This window comes from Dipteris shenzhenensis, chromosome 16 (genome assembly GCF_047967505.1).
Source record: "Dipteris shenzhenensis isolate YYH24624 ecotype China chromosome 16, Dip_SZ_1.0, whole genome shotgun sequence".
Lineage (NCBI taxonomy): Eukaryota > Viridiplantae > Streptophyta > Polypodiopsida > Gleicheniales > Dipteridaceae > Dipteris > Dipteris shenzhenensis.
Window position 1 is genome coordinate 42,866,230 of NC_141611.1, and position 17,926 is coordinate 42,884,155.

At 44.0% G+C, this 17,926-nt stretch overlaps 1 protein-coding gene across 1 annotated transcript; it reads right to left on the reverse strand.

Moving 5' to 3' along the window:
- Positions 1 to 215: 215 nt before the first annotated feature.
- Positions 216 to 4,322, reverse strand: LOC147892989 (pentatricopeptide repeat-containing protein At4g39530-like). The gene is made up of 3 exons (XM_087387030.1): positions 4,099 to 4,322; positions 3,848 to 3,924; positions 216 to 3,755 (listed from the first exon to the last, which is right to left on the reverse strand). Exons 2-3 carry the CDS (start codon positions 3,900 to 3,902, stop codon positions 889 to 891), a joined length of 2,922 nt encoding a protein of 973 aa, XP_087243156.1. The 5' UTR covers positions 3,903 to 3,924; positions 4,099 to 4,322; the 3' UTR covers positions 216 to 888.
- Between the last annotated feature and the right edge of the window lie 13,604 nt (positions 4,323 to 17,926).

Consider the following 17,926-nt stretch of genomic DNA (forward strand, 5'->3'; position numbering starts at 1 on the left):
AACATTTGGAGTAAGAGGGACAACTCCAACTCTTGATACACTGGTGTCACCAATAGAACATGCAAATTGAAAAATGGAAATCCATGGGCTTGGAGACAAATATGGAAGCTTGTCAAATCTCAAATACAAGTTATGCATTGAATTGCATGGAATAGTGTCTGATACAAAATGGTGCCTAACTAATGTCTACATGTGTATATGGGATAGGAATAATATGCATACAGTACACATGGCAGCCCCTGAGTCCACAAACGATACGTCTTATATCTTCTACAAATCTATTCATATGAAGAGCCTCGAGTAATGTACTATCTCAGCCCTATACCAACTCCAACTATTACAAGAAGGAGCCTCTGACACAAGAGGACTAGTGTAAAGACGTTGGAGTGGGCACTTGGCTTAATGGTTATACTTGATTTCTACAAATTGCAGATGCAAAATTCACCACCTTGTTTTTAGCTGCAGTTTCACAAACTCGTTGTAGCACAAATCACAATCCAACTCTATTCATCCGCCTCTATATACACCTGAACTACCTTTCCCCATCACTCTAGCACGAACATTTCAAGGGACACCTGCTACTCGAGATACACTAACAAGCACACTTTCGATACTTGATGTCATGCAAGCAGCTTGCATCTCTGACAAGAATAGCCTTTGATATCACATGGCAGTCATTACAAACCTGAAGATTCTTGACCATGTATGAATGCCGCTTTGGATGTATTGATTAGGGCAGATGCAGTAGCCTGCTTCTCACTGTGCCACATAACTCATCTTTCTTTCCATCAGCATGACACCATATGCAAATCTGAAGCATACCCTTCCCTTATTTGGAGGGAAAGCTCTTCTAGCTTTGCATATGTATTTTTGCTTTAGGAATGTCTTCTATCCCCACCCAAAACAATGTAGCAACCCACTATTGTCAATTGGCCAACTGTGTCCTGGCTTATTCCATGCTTGTTTTTTCACTCTCATTGCATCGACCTCCTTTGCTTCCTCCTGCATGCGAGCATCTGCATAGATATGGGACATCAAGACATAAGACGCAGCATCCTTTTCATCCAATTGCAGTGCATGTTCGAAGGCCAGTCTTCCAAGATCTACATTGCCCCATTTTCGACAAGCGCTCAACACAGAATGCCACACCACAAGATTATGTTGGAAAGGCATCTTCTTCACCATCACTATTGCCTCATCTAATTGGCCTGCACGGCCAAGGAGATCAACCATGCCATGGTGGTGCTGAATAGTTGGAGTGATGCCATAGTTTTTGTTCATGGCGTCAAAGTATTTCTGGCCCTTATCCAATAGGCCCGTGTGACTGCATACGTTAAGAACGATGGAGAATGTAACCAAACCTGGCTTTATCCCTTCTCCTCTCATCCTCTCAAGCATATGGAAAACAATTTCACTTTCTCCTTGCTGGGCATATCCTGCGATTAGTGCATTCCACGAGACCTCATTTCGAACCAACAATTTGTCAAACGCTTCCCAGGCCTCTGCAAGGGAGCCACATTTGGCATACATATCCACCGATGTGCTCCCAACGACAATGTCTCCTTCCAGCCCCTTTCTAGCAATCTCGGTGTGTATTTCTCGGCCCTTGTCTATGGCTCCTATGCTGCCACAAGCTTTCAAACTGCAAATAAATGTGACAGCATCTGGTAAAAGACCCTCCAGTTGCATCTGTTCAAAACAGTTTAGTGCATCCTCACCAAGCCCATGCTCAGCATATCCTGCAATCAGTACATTCCATGAAACCTCATTTTGGACCGGCAGCTTGTCAAACGCTTCCTGTGCTTCTGCAAGTTGGCCACATTTGGCATACATATCCACCAAGGTACTTCCAACAAAACGATCTCTTTCCAGCCCCTTTCTGGCAATCTCGGAGTGTATTTCTCGGCCCTTGTCTATATCTGCTATGCTGCCACAAGCTTTCAAGCTGCAAACAAATGTGAGAGCAGCTGGATGGAGACCCTCCAGTTGCATCTGTTCGAAACAATTCAGCGCTTCCTCACCAAGCCCATGCTCAGCAAATCCTGCGATCAGTGCAGTCCACGACACCTCATTTTGAACTGGCAGCTTGTCAAAAGTTTCCTGTGCTTCTGCAAGCGAGCCACATTTGGCATACATATCCACCAAGATGCTGCCGACATCTCTTTCCAACCCCCTTCTGGCAATCTCAGCATGTATTTCTTGGCCCTTGTCTATGGCTCCTATGCTGCCACAAGCTATTAAGCTGCACACGAATGTGATAACGTCTGGAGAGAGACCTTCCAGTTGCATCTGTTTGAAACAATTCAACGCTTGCTCTCCATGCCCATGCTCGGCATATCCTGCGATCAGTGCAGTCCAGGAGACCTCATTTTGAACTGGCAGTTTGTCGAACACTTCCTGCGCTTCTGCAAGCGAGCCACATTTGGCATACATATCCACCAAGGTGCTACCAACAACAAGATCTCTTTCCAGCCCCTTTCTGGAAATCTCGGTGTGTATTTCTCGGCCCTGCTCTACAACTTGTATGCTGCCACAAGCTTTCAAGCTGCAAACAAACGAGACAGCATCTGGAGAGAGACCCTCCAATTGCATCTGTTTGAAACAATTCAGTGCTTCCTCACCAAACCCATGGTCACTATATCCTGAGATCAGGGCAGTCCATGAGACCTCGTTTCGAACTGGCAGCTTGTCAAATGCTTCCTGGGATTCTGCAAGAGAGCCACATTTGGCATACATATCCACCAAGGTGCTGCCAACAACAAGATCTCTTTCCAGTCCCTTTATAGAAATCATGGCATGTATTTCTCGGCCCTGTTCTATGGCTCCTATGCTACCACACGCTTTCAAACTGCTAACACATGTGACAGCATCTGGAGAGAGACCCTCCAGTTGCATCTTTTTGAAACGGTTCAGTGCTTCCTCACCAAACCCATGCTCGGCATATCCTGTGATCAGGACATTCCATGTGACCTCATCTCGAATTGGCAGCTTGTCGAACAATTCCTGTGCTTCTACAAGCGAGCCACATTTGGCATACATATCCAGCAAGGTGTTGCCAACAAAAATATCTCTTTCCAGCCCCTTTCTGGCTATCTCAGCGTGTATTCCTTGGCCTCTTTCTGTATCTTTCAGCCTGGTGCAAGCCTTTAGTACGGCCACTATAGTATACTTGCTAGGAAGTACAGAATCCTCTTGCATTTTCTGATAGAGGTTGAGGGCATGCTTTGAATCCCCACAGTCAACATAACCCTTGATGAGAGAAGTCCAAGAATACACATTCCGATCGACCAACTTGTTAAAAACCAGCTGAGCATCGCATATGCTTCCAACTTGGACCAACATTAGGACGAGGTAGTTCCCAAGAGATCTATGATCTTCCATGCCACTTTTGCACATGTAGGCATACAAACGCTTGGTATAGGCTAGATTTTTTTTAATTCTGCACTTATGCAAAATGCCTGTAAGGTTCTGAACTGAAAGAAGCTGGGGCACTTGCTCCATAGACGTGAGTGCCTCCTCTAAGGTAAGCGTTTCCCAGCCACTCTGCAGTTCTTGTGCTTGAGATGCATTGACCTTTACTCCAGACCTGAAGCCAGCTTTGCCACACTCCAGCAAGCCATGGTCTTGGGGCCGACCAGTGGACGCTTTGGGCAGCTTTTTCTCGAGCATGTCTTTAACTTGACCTCGATTGTACCAGCCGTCTATCCATAGCGACTCCATGGTAATCTTATGCTTGAAATATGGTCTTGGTTTATCTGTCCTTAAGATTCACGTGAGACTCGTCAGACTAGCCAATCAACAAATTTTCCTCTGCAAATCATTCAGTACACACTCGGCCCATACTTACTCTGCTCTCTCGGTTGTCCCAGCACTGGAAGAGATCCATGAAGTACTTCTTCCATAAGCGCTCGGTCCCTGACTTATCTGTGAAGCATGATAACAAGAAAAACCAATTGCCGCCAGAAAAAAAACTATTGTCACCAGTCGTCCTCCTCATCCGGTTTTATAACTAAATTACCCATGTAAAGAAGGATAAATATCTTAGCCGGGTTTCTGCAATTCCGACCCGTTCCAAAATACGCTAAAGGACGGCAGTACCTGGGGGCAAACATTCCTGCACAGCTGCACTGTCCTTCCGGCAAGCGATCGGAGATGTTGGGTTTGATCGAATGCGGGGCTCGGCTACGGAACAACCCCGGGCCACTGACCTGGCGCGACAATAGAGGTGCATAGTTTCGTTGCGGCTGCGTAAGATGTATGAGAGGGACCTCTGCCTTCTTATACATGTTCATCATTACCGCGAGAAGGATGGCAGAATACTTATACTTGAAAAATTTTCAACAAGGATTCCATTCAAACTAGATCCAATGAACTTGCAACATTTTGAACATTTTTGGCCTGCAGGGTATATAGGCACCATTTAAGGGAAATCCAAGAAAAACTTCAAAAGGGAAATTCCATTTTCTTGGACTTTTTCGTAATCGTCTACTTGGCATTTCCTCGTTAGTCTATTTAATAGGTTGTTTAAGGTGACTAATTGGCTTGGCGTCTTGTTTTTTCTCGTGCCTTCTGCTCTTACGCTCTGTTTCGCACCGTTTCTTACAAGTTTGGCGATTCGCTCTGCAAGATTGCTCTTCAATTGATGGCCTCTTGTTTTCTTTTGAAATAGAGTAGATTTGCCCTTCATGGAGGAGATATTTTGTCAGTTACCCATGAGCTAGATCGCACTTCGAGTTTCCTATAAGGGCATGCAACGGGTTTGCCGGTTCGATCTGCTTGTATTCCGGTTTTCCCTGGCTATGGCTGATAGGAACCATTATCATGAAGCTATGGAGATAGAGAGTAATACGTTTGGGAAAGGTTCGTTCGATCGTTCTATTTTTGTTACTTCATCTTCATCTTCTGCTTGCGAAACGTTGTAGTGTGATTATTGCAGAACTTGTGAAGCACTATGGAAAATAGATTGACGAGGAAGGGCAAGATGAAAATGAAAACTTGTCAGGTATGAGTATGCAAAAGATTGGGTTGTTCTATTGCTTAAGGTATTGCATGCACACAAACATTTTCTCGTTTCAATCATTTGCTGGTATGCACACAAAGACTTTCTCGTTTCAATCGTTTGTTGGTGGATTCTTCGCATGCAGATTCGGCAACCTCAAGACAAGTGAAGCTCCAAACTCCAAACGTGTGTGCTGCTTCTCCTTACACTCCAGTTTTTGCTACTAGCATTGGAAAACAAAAGGCATTGAAATCTGTAGACTTGTATTCATGTCCACTGTCACAATCGAGGACCTTTAGGTGCTTGCCAGTTTGCTTTTCTACTGAGGCTTTGAATTGTTTGAAAGTGTTAAATGGGTGTATGCATGTTTGGTTGGTACACTTTTTGTGCTTAAAAGAGTGTGCTAAATAATCCCTCTTTTGGCACATTTTCAAAGGTGCTTGGTTGTGGGATTGACATAACGTAATGGATTGGGCACCTTGCATGTTTCAAATTTCTAATTGACTGGCAATTTCAAACCACGATGAAATCAGTCCTTTAGTTGTAACTACCTACTCACTTCTCATTGGAATGTCACAGCTCTCGTCTCTCACAACTCTAGAATCTCTTGTCTCTCATACATCTTGTCTCTCACAACTCTAGCCTCTCGCATAGCTCTAGAAGGTTTATCCCTCATAGCTCTAGTAAGCTCAAGGTCTCGTCTCTCACAAAGTCACACCACAGAAAAAGATAGGGATGTAGAGAAGGAGATGCAAGAAAGGTGGATAGAATCGAGTAGGCAATGCAACAAAAACGAGCAAAAGCACCTCAGTCCCCAAATTTTGAATGGGATCCTAAAGGGCTTGAAGGTGCATGTATGGCCAAAGAACCGTTCCTTGGGAGTGAGACTCCTATTGAAAATCCATCACTAGTCTCACAAAGAAAAAAAATTTGCAAGTTCAAACCCAATGTGAGAATGAAGAGTGAAATGGTGAATACTAACAAAAAAGAAGAGCAAGGGAACACAAATGAATTGGACCAAACATCTTCCACCACATCTAGTGGAGCTAGCAGCCAAGCAAGCACCTTAAAGTGCCATGAAGGCCTAAGGGAAGTTCTTGATTACTTCAAAAATTACACCAGGGGAGAAGCAACAATAGCAATGCCTAGGCCATTCAGGGAATCAGAGCTCACAAAAACAGAGAATATCAGAGTCTTCCTCGATAACTTGTGCATATACTCAGACAAAAAGGATCACTTGAAATGCCTTGAAGAAGTACTAAAAAAATGCAGGGAGTATGGAATCTCTTTGAATCCTATAAAATGCCAATTCTTGGTCACACACGGAGTAGTCTTGGGACACATGGTCTCTTGACATGGGATTGCAATTGACATGGACAAAATAAAGATCATTGTGGAACTTCCCCCCCACTAAATGCAAAGGGTGTCCAAGTTTTCATGGGCCATGCCAGGTACTATAGAAGGTTCATACTTAGGTATGCCATGATTGTAAGAGCCCTATATAAGCTCCTAGTCAACTTTATCTAGAAAGAAGAATGTGAACAAGCATTTGAAACCCTCAAGTGGAGATTGATCCTAGCCTCTATCCCAATGGCACCGAATTGGGACATTGAATTTCATGTACATACTCATGGTTCCAACTATGCAACAGGGAGTGTGTTATGTCAACCTGGAAAACACAACAAAGAATACCCAATATACTTTGCAACAAGCAGGCTGCTAAATGATGTGGAGGTGAATTACACCACAACAAAAAGAGAAGCTTTGGCAATGATCTACAGTGTGAAAAAATTTTGACACTATCTATTAGCTACTGACTTTATCTTCTACACAGATCATCAAGCCTTATTATATCTTGCAAATCGGCCATGTAGCACAGGCCAGATCACTCAATGGTTTCTATTACTACTAGAATTCAATTTCAACGTCATGGTGAGAAAAGGAGCTCAACATTTCATTGCCGATCACATGTCACCATTGAGAACAGGAGAAGAGCCAGAAGGAATAGAAGATGACATACCAGATGCTGCATTATTTCAAATAGACACTATGCTTGACTGGTGTGTAGACATCATTGGGTACTTAATGGCAGGAAGACCACCTTCTAAAATGAAAGCAGTGGATGCCAGAAAACTAATTCTAAAAGTTGCACCCTATCAACTCATTGCCGACGAGCAACTATACAAGATGGGTAAGGACCAGGTTTTAAGGAGATGTGTAATGCCACATGAAATCATGCCAATCCTCAGTGAAGCCCATGAAGGCATTGCAGGAGGACACTTCCAAGGGGAAGCAATAGCAAGAAAAGTCATCATCACAAGGTACTAGTGGCCAACACTTTTGGAAGATGCCTATGAATATGTCAAAAGCTGTGATGTATGCCAACAAACTACTAAACCACAACACAAGGACTTCAATCCCCTCACAATCACATGTAATGAATCTATTAATTGAACTAATCAAGCTACTAGAAAAACAAAACAATTTCAACCACCATGCTAGTTTAGGACATTCACAATTTCAACTACCAGGCTAGTTTAGGACAATCACAAGCCACTAGGCTGGTTTAGGGCACGGTCACAATTTCAACCACCAGGCTGGTTTAGGACACAGTCACAATGGGGGACCACCTTCTAGGACACTAAAATTTTATAAGGTGAACCCCCAAGGGAGTGGCTTTGTGAGAGATTGTCTTGTCCTTGCACGCATTGTAGGCGAGAGGTTTGTCATTAGCATTGTATTGTCATGCACCACTTGCAGATGTATGGAGAGGTGCCACCAGAAGAGGGTCAACATTTGCTTAGGTGTAGCCAACCGCAAAACTATTTTTGAGGCCATTTTGGGGCCGTGATGTGATGCGGTCTTGGGTGAGATTTTGAACCTGTGCTCTCATAAAATTTTTTCCCGACATCATGATGCTGCACGGGCATAATAATGAGACGCAATCTATTTATTATGAACACCATAGAGCTCGAGACACGAAAGCTCTAAACTACATCATGCATCTCTACATTGCTTCACGCAGCGTAGTCTCTAGCCTGACCACCTATCATCACGTAGCCTTTTGCCGTAGCTTTGCTACCTGTCACTAGGAAGCGCACCCCTGAGGATCATGAAAATTCAAGTTTGGCTTGGAGAGACTGGTTCTTGGCATAATAATGAGACACAATCTATCATTCGGAACATCACAGCAACATAGTCTCTGGCCTGACCACACCTATCACATCGCGTAGCCTTTTGCCATAGCTTTGCCACCTATCAATGGGCAGCGCTCCCGTGCAGATCATGAAAATTCAAGATTGGCTTGGAGAGACCACCGTGCTAGTTCTTGGCATAATAATGAAATACAACCTATCATTCTGAACATCGCCACAACGCAGTCTCTGGCTTGACCACCTGTCATCGCTCGAAATTTAAGGTTGGCTTAGAGCGACCACCGCACTGGTTCTTGGAGTTATGGCTCCGTTACCTGTTTTAACATATTACAGAAAGAGATCTATGACGACCACCACACTGGCAAACAGAAGGAGATCTATGACATCCACCACGCTGGTTCTAAGAGTTATATATTTGTGTACCAAGGAAAATGTATTTCCTTGCGCAACCAAGGAAAATGCAATTGATGATATGGCCCTTGAGGGGTTCCCTCTAGGGGCAAGGGCTATATCGACATGCCATATCTGTCTAGTGGCATCCTGGATATTGTATAATGCATGTTGATGTGGCCCTTGCCCCTAGAGGGGACCCCTCAAGGGCCATATCATCAATTACATTTTCTAAATGTTTAATTGTATTTTTCTAGATGTATCTCCATGCAACCACAATGGTGGGTTGTTGGAGCTATTTTAGCACTATTTTGGTCCTAAACCAAGGAAATTGTAGTCTTGCTTTACTGGTATTTAAGTACTTATTGCAATAAGTCCTAATTGAGGGCCAAAGTATTTTGAGCCACGGTAGTGACTGGAGGCCCAATGGTGCCATCCACATAATCACCTACAATTCATCGAGTAAAATTGAGCAAAAGAGATTATATCTACATCCAATAACACGTTATATAAAAATTAACAACTACTTATACAAAGAAAAAATTGAATAGAGGATCTTACATTTATAAAAACTCACTAATTGCTGAGAGCCTTAGAGGCCAAAAGATTACATCTAGCGATCATAACCACTCAAATATAAAAGTGAACAATATTGCATACTAAGAGCCTCAAGTTGAACAAAAGAGATTACATAACTGTAAAAACTCAGCAATTTTGCTGAGAGCTTAGAGACCAAAAGATTACATCCAACGAGCCAAAAGATCAATGAGAGCCTTAGAGGCCAAAAGATTACATCCAGCCATTGTTGAGTGGTTATGAGCCGCATTGAGCAAAAGGAAATTTGTACAACTCAGTATTGCCACCAGCCCAAATTAATGCATTAAAAGTTTTTAGAGAGCCAACAGAGGAGACAATGAAGAGGCCAAAGACCATGCACATTGCCAAGACTCAGATTATGGACCCCCCACCAACAAGATGAGAGTACTCTACTGTGAAAATCTTGAGGCCTTCATCAGCGTCTAGGGGGAACCCATACATCACATCGATATAGAGGCCCTCTGTGACCATGTCATCCAAGGTGGTGACATGTAGATGTGGGGGGATTGACTATGGGAACAGAGGGTGTCCACTAGAGCCAGCATTTGCAGTTCAGGTGAGTGAAACGAAATCACCTTATATGAGAAGGCATATAACATTGGGATCACATTGCATCGAGGGGTGGTAGTAGTTACAATAATAGGCATGGTGAAGATGAGTGGGTGAGCAATGGAGCGGATGAGCAGGGGAGCAGATGAGTGAGGAGAGTTGGAGGAGGGAGCATGGAGCAAAGTAGAGAAGGGGAGGAAGAGAGCTGGAGGAGGGTATGTGGAGCAAAGTAGCAAAGCATGTGGAGCAAAGTAGTAGAGCAGGGGTGGATGAGAGCAACATAGTAAAATGCCAAATGCCACGGATCTTATATATTATAAAGTTTGAACCACCATGTGGAGCAAAGTAGTAGAGTAGGGGTGGATGAGAGCAACGTAGTAAAATGCCAAATGCCATAGATCTTATATATTATAAAGTTTGAGCCACCATGGTGGATCTTATATATTATAAAGTTTCAGCCACCATGGTGCTTGGAGGCTCGATGGCCCGGTGTTCCATCCATATTAATTGCAAGCCACTGCAGTGGAATCTTAGGCATCAACCTAGATGGGAAATGGCAATTAGTTACAACTTGGCTGGTAATCATGAAGCAGACGCATGGTGGTGGTAACTAGCAGGAGAGTGACCTGTGAGTGATTGCAGGCCACTACGGTGGCTGGTAATTAAATACCAGCATGGTGGAATCTTAGACATGATAGACGTGGTTGATGAGAGACACCACCACTAGGTAGTAATTACCACAAATGTAAATCATGAAGCCTAAACACCTCTAATCACTCATTACCATGCACTCTAGTACTCTATTAAGCATGAAAGCTTAGTGACTGGTAATTTATCGCACTCATAGTAATCATGCATGCAAGCTTGGTGGTGGTAACTAGCAAGTGAGTAATTGCAGGCCACTGCAGTGGCTGGTAATTAACTACTAGCCCTGTAAAATCTTAGCCATCACAAAAGTGGCTCATGAGAGCCACCATCACTGGGTAGTAATTACCACGAAAGTAAATCATGAAGCCTAATCACCTCTAATCACTCATTACCATGCACTCTAGTAATCTACTAAGCATGCAAGCCCAGTGATTGGTAATTTATTGCACTTGTAGTAATCATGCATGCAAGCCCAAAGGTGGTACCTGGTAGGTGAGTAATTGCGGGCCATTGCAGTGGCTGGTAATTAACTACCAGCCCGTTGGAATCTTAACCACCACCACAGACGTGGTTGGTAATCTTAGGCACCCCCACCAATGGAAGATGATAGTAATTACCACATATGTAAATCATGAAGCCTAATCACCTCTAATCACTCATTACCATGCAAAGTAGCACTGCTGCCTTGAATTAATCAAAATTTGGGCCAACCACCACATTGGCTCTCACCTTGACAGTTCCTTGTAGTCGGGTTACAAACTTAAGCCTCCGCTATTCCATTCCTTTGACTTTTATCCCTCTTGATCGTTTCTTTCTTCCTTGCACTTGGACTGCAAACTTAAGCCTCCACTACATTTCCTTAACAATTTTATCTTCTATCCCTCTGGACCAGTTCTTTCTCCCTTGCACTCTTCTTGCAACTTCTATCCCCTCTCATAATGGATCCCGATGGACACACCAAGCTCTAAACGATGTCTGCACAGTTTGAAAGTTCCTCACATGATCTTTCTGCCCCCCTGGACAAGCCGGGAGCTCCTCACACAATCTTTCCTCCCCCTCTGCAGCATAGTGCGAGAGCCTCTCCTCCCTTGATCTTGAAGTCGTGACATCTAGGAGCTCCTCACACTCTTCAAAAGCCCAATTTGGATGCTCTCAGCAATATCACTAGGTTGGTACAGGAGGTGAACATGAAGGAGGGACAAATAGTCTGTCAAGGTCAAAAGATTACCATCACTGAAAGCATGATTGAAAATGCGCTAGGCATTCTTGGAGGCAATTTGCAAGCAACCTCTTCAAGAAGCAGTGGAAGAGACAAGATATTCTAGATGTATACCCCAACGCTCAGATTAGTAAAGATGATGGAGTCAAGCTTTCTAGCTTTGCCAATAGACCTCCAAGATGTGCTAAAGAAGACAATGCACTTTTTCTCTAATACAAGAGGAACTATGAAGTTCTAGCAGCTTCAAGCAACAATAGAGCAATTAAAAGGACATGATGTCTCTTTCTCAAGGGCGATCTCCAAGAGCATGACAACCAACATGAAGAATTACATGGATGGCAAATCCAAATTGTCATCTCAGTCTACTGGAGTTGCAATGCACCTGATGACATCTACCCTCAAAGGGATTTTTGAGCAATACGATAAGAAGATGTCTCAGAAGGTGACTTTTCTACAAGAGAAATCTATTGATGCAGCAAAGGAAACATAGCTTGAGAAAAATATCAAAGAGGGTGCAGAAGCTAAGGTAGAGGAGGCAAAAGCGAGGGCCTTATAGGCACGAGAGCAAGCTAAGGCCGCTGCAAAAATGGTCGACATGGAAAGGCATAGAAGAGAGGAAGCAGAGAAGCATATCAAGGAGCTCCAAGATAGGCTTGAAGAAGTTAGAACTGATGGGGACATCGCGGACAAGGAGCTAGCAATGATGCAAAAGAAGCTTGAAGATCAAAGAGCCAAAAAGGAGGCTCTTTTCAAATGGCTCTGCAACATGCAAAACACATTGAACATTGAAAAAGACCAAATGATGGAGGAACTGAAAAGGAAGAATGTAGAGACTAGAGAGGTGATGCAGGAGCTACGAGAGAGCTTCAAGGCCAGGAAGGACAAGGCAGAGAGAAGACAGAGTGGAGAAGACAATGAGGCAGCTCTCCAGGCCAGGAAGGATGCAGAGAGCAGCCACAATGGAGGAAGTTGCAGTAGCTATAGTGAGGGTTGTTATCTAGAAACACTGGTGGAAGTTCAAAGAGTAAGCTACAAGACCTTGCAACAAGATTACGATAGGGTTGTGCATGAGCATGCAGTGGCTTTTAAAAGTTTTGAAAAGCAGTCCGTCGTCGTGAGAGATTTCCAAACTAGAAACATTGTAACTTCTATTTTGGGTCCGTAACATTGGTACCCGTTTTAAGATTCCCTAAAAAGTTTATAAAAACTACAACATTTTTCAAAATGAGCCATATTTTACGTAGTCTAATTTCCTAAACTTCTTAAATTAAAGCAATTTTTGCACATTGTGTCCACAAAAGAATAAGGACCTTGACTACATCACATGAGTTTTTTAGTTTCTTTGACCTAGTATTTTCTTTTGAAAAACTACATTACACATTGTAACTTGTCACATATACTAGCACAACTTCATCATTACTATTCAAATCAAACTTTGCATTGCTACATAAACTACTAAAAGACCATAAAATATCACCAAATAAGTGTGCAAAGCATAAATATTGTCATATGTGTTGGAAACACTTATTTATTCAAACCATGCATATTCAAAAAACTTTTTACACAAGTCTATGACTAGTAGAGTCTAGTCAAATTTGCCATATGTATCATCTAAATCACCTATAGGGCCCTTTTCAATCTTGGCTTGCTGTATGGGTTTCTCAATAACTTTCTCTTTCTCAACCTCCTTCTGCCAAGCATCAGCTAGCTCGCTTGCATCGATGAAACCAAGCTTGAATATCTCCGGCGATTGGGACTCCCGTGAGGAGCCTACCACTGAATCTGCATCAAACTGTCCACCTTTCAATCTAGCTCTTGATGCTCATTAGGCAAGTGGTGAATTGCCGTCACTCTCTTCTTTGTGTAGTCACATTGAATAAGATCTTTCTCAATTGCAATTATGTTCTGACCCTTTTTCGATTATCTTTCTCAATTGCAATTATGTTTTGACCCTTTTTCAAGGCACATGTTGTCACTATGCCTATACCATCAAATAGATCAAGTGATGCTCATTAGGAAAGTGGTGAATTGCCGTCACTTACTTCTTTGTGTAGTCACACTGAATAGGATCTTTCTCAATTGCAATTATTTTTTGACCCTTTTTTTATTATCTTTCTCAATTGCAATTATGTTCCGACTCTTTTTCAAGGCACATGCTGTCATTGTGCTCGTACCATCAAATAGATCAAGTATCCACTCATTCTCATTTGAGAGAAGATCTATGAGTTGATTAATGAGGAGTTGTGGTTTCTGATAAGGATTAACTATCTCCCCATTCTTCTCTATTGTCACATGCCTCAACTTCTTTGTTAGAGTTGGAATAATAAAATGATCTAAAGTGAAAGTAGCAGGAGGGAAATTAATATGACCTATTATTTTCTTGCCATCGACAGACCAATAGCCAACTGAAATGTTCTCCATAGCAGAGGTGAATCAATGTCCTTTCATCTCCCTCACATTAGGTTTCATCCTGTATCATGTAATAAAAATAACTTTAAAATTTATCAACAACTGAATAAAACAATAACAGTAACAACTAACCAAAAAACATGTTGGCATTATGTAGGGGGCCCTCACCAGTAAACATGGTCACGTCCAACACATTTTTCATTGATGACACTCATCACTGTCTGGGACTTTAGGTCTGAATGGAAAATTACAACACACCAAAGTGTTGTTATTGTTATCATCATGAATTGCTCAAGAGGACTCATTAGCTTCTTTGCCTTGTAAGGAACTTTGTTGAATGTAGATCCTAGAACATTAAAACCATATGGTATATCTGCAATGACCAAGGTGTGCTCATTCTTTGGAACTATCTTTGACAACTCATTGCGATCACCATTGAGCACATGGCAAAAATTTGGTGTATGGTTCTCTCCCCGATTGAACTCTAATGTGGGTCGAGGATGGGGCTCTGCAAAAATGGTCCCCGGAGGTGTTTGATGCTATTTTGCAAAATCAGATTACACTCATGATGGATGAGTGGATGGGGCCACATGGACTAGACCTTTGGTACGCCCATGGCGCAGAGGTGAACTTTTAGTTGAGCTTCACGTACAAGGAGCCAGTGTGTGGTTTGGCGACAGGAGTTATCAGATTGCCGCTAGAGGCAAAGGTGGAGTAGGCACACTTCTGGCCCCTCTAGAAGTGTGTGGAGATGTTTGGGGTGGAAGCCTCCTTTCATGATGAAGTGGGCATAGAAGATCGATATTGAGCTGGTATCCATTTTAGTATGGCGATGCACAAACACTGACTACTCACCCTCTAAACCCTTGATAAAATCACACAAGGTAGTCTTTATGGGATAGGAACCCACTCACATGAGAGCCTGGCGACTCCCCTGTCCTCATGAGCTGGATGATAGTGAGTTGGAACATACACGGGCTCTATGATCGTGTTCGTAGACAGTCGCAGTACCTGATACTCCAACAGGAGTTGTAGAGGGCAATGGTAGGGTGGGCAGTGGACATCCTTATGATTCAGGAGCACATGTTTTCAGCCTTAGACATCAGATGATGCCATCACCTTCCCCCAAGGAGAGGTCAGAAGGAGTGGTCCCCCGCGGTAGGACAGAGCGGAGGGGTCTGCATCTCAGTCTCATAGACTTTGGCTCCAGAGGTCTATGATCAAGGCAATCTCATTCCAAGACGAGCAGTTTGGATGGGAGAGTCCAAGTCGGGATCCTGAAGGTGTATGCCCTAGCATGTAGATAGCACCGCCTGGCCTTTTGGAGGAGGCTGTTAGAGTGTCTTTTGGATTTAGACTCCTGGATTGTTGGAGATGACTTCAACAACCTGGAGTTTGGGGAAGACAAGCAGGGTGGAGCCTCGTACTCTGAGATGCCAGCGGCATAGCATAGCACCTAGTGGTAAAGACCCATGGAGAGAGAAATTTTAGCATGACACCTGGCAACCTTCTCTTCTCCTTTGGATAGAGGAGACACGATGGATTGCTAGAGAGATTAGATAGTTTCTATGTTGATGACTGGGCACTACACAGAGGCAGATCTACCAGGATGCTGGTAGGTACCACGATGTCAGACCACTCTCTAGTGGTACTTCACGTGGATCAGCCCCGTTGAGGTCTCCCCTAGAAGGGGATCCGCATTCCAGAGGACCTCCTGTAGGACGAGGAGATTCAGGAGGTCATGGCAGGGATTTGGGAGTAGTCAGAGATGGTACCATGTGAGGGTTGGGCTACATGGGTGGCCGATGCAATTTAGAGGGGCAGTGAGGAGTTGCAGGCTCGGTTACACTCCACTTCCCAGGGCTCCCCAAGGTGTATCGACCCATCCTTCCTTCCATTGGTCGGGCATTTGGCACAGTGCTCGAGCCCCCACCAGAGACGATGGCCTCAATTCTAGCAGAGATGATGGAGTCCCCAGGATCAGACTAGTGGTTGAGAGCTCAGAGTCCCTCCCAGAGTTGATCCTTCTCGAGACCCTTGAAGGGGGCACACTTTGTCAGAGCTTTGAGATTTTTGGGTTACCAGGTTGATGCCTTTGGTGCAGATAGATGGGTTACCTCGCCAAAGATTGCCCCCACTGCCTCCCTCGTGCACCTCCCCCCCCTCCGTAGAGTAGACAAAGTCAACAGGCCCGAGTCCAGCATCCTCTCAACCAAGCATGAGTAGCAAGAGTCTCAGACCCCATGGGTTACCCCCTTAGAAGGGGACTAGACTAGGTTAAAAAGAAAAAGAAACCAAGCAAGCAAGCGCCGCAAGCAGAGGGCCAATTGCAGAGAGAGGGACAAGGTTGATCGAGAGGCCTCGTAGGAGGAACAGCAGGAGCCACCTCCTTTAGCCGCACTGGTCCCAGACAGTCCTCTAGCTTCGAAGGTTCAAGCTCCGCACCCACTCTTGTAGCTAGCAACAGTGAGCCCCAGGGGCTCTAGATGCGATGATGGTGAAAGCCGCAAATGCTAGCTCGATGGGGGCCACAGAGGAGTCGGATCCAGAGCCCCAATGAGCCTGATCAATAGGAGGGCCTGAGGTCATCCTTATCCCTGACAAAACTAGACTGCCTTAGGATCTATGGAGCGCTCTAAGGTGGATGGAACCTATGTGGAAACATGATGAAGAGAGTGCTCATGACATGTATCTCAAGTCAATTAGGTTCCAAGATAGATTAGCTTGGACTCATAAAGAGAATCTTGAGATAGTGCAAAGTGCTTGGTTGATATTACTTCAAATGAACCTCCCTTTTATAGGTGAGGGTACTTACATCCATTTTGCTTGCTCACATGTGGGATATGTCCTCCATGCCATGTGGCAGCTTTCCCTTTGCTCATACCTTTGCTCTACATGTGCTCATGGCACCACAAATCTCAACACCTCCCCTTGGTGCCATAATCCTTTGGCTACTGCAAGGTGGTCAGATGTGAGTTACATTCCATCACCTCCCCTTAGTGCATGCTTACTTAAGGTGGTCAAGTGTGGCTTTTACATGTCAATACCTCCCCTGGGTGCTTTCATAGCTACTCTCAGGTGGTCAGGCTTGATTTACAAAACATAGGCAAGGTTGGCAAGGGTTTTCGTTTCTCAATACATTCCATTGATGTCATCATTTGGCTCATGGCTTGATGACAATGGCATTCTCTTCTTTGCTTGGTGCATGATGCTTTGTTTTTCCATGTGCCTTGACACTTTGTGTGTGGATGCCATGCTTTCTGCTATGGTCATCTCATGCACTTGTGCTTTCGGCATGCTTATAACAATGATGTGTGCATTCATGCTTTGATTTGTCATTTGTTGCAAAGGTCTTACCAATTGATTACTTTCAATATTGGTAGTGTCTAATTGCATACAATGATTCTGACATGACAGGTGCGTAGAGCTCGAAAAGACGATCACTTTTCCTTTTTGGAGCGTGTCCAAATTCTTCCTGGATTGGAAGTTATGGCTTGTTGAAGCTTTTGTGAAGAGGAGGGGCCTTTGATGATGTGGCTTGGCTATTCACATGCTGCTTGCAGGACTATGCTTGGCAGGGGCTGTGTGCTTAGGTGACACTGTGGTGACCTTTGAACCCAACTTGGTTAAACCCAAGGTTTACACAAACTTTACCATAGTTCAACTAACCCCAATAACTGAACCTAACCACAGTTAGTTTTGACACCTTATCTGCCACATGGCCAGAAGGTGACCTAGCCTCTGAACCACGGGTTAACCTCACCTAACCTTGGTTAGATGCTATCTGCCACGTGTCGTTTGTGGTGAGATCTTGGAGAAGGAAGAAAGAAGAGCATGGAGCCTTCTGCGACGATGGCGACGGACTGCCGGGGCCCCCCTTTTTTTTTGCTTCGCCTCTTCTGCTTTTAAATAGAGATCTCATTGATTTGAAGGCTCGGTGGAGATGAAGGTCGGGCATTG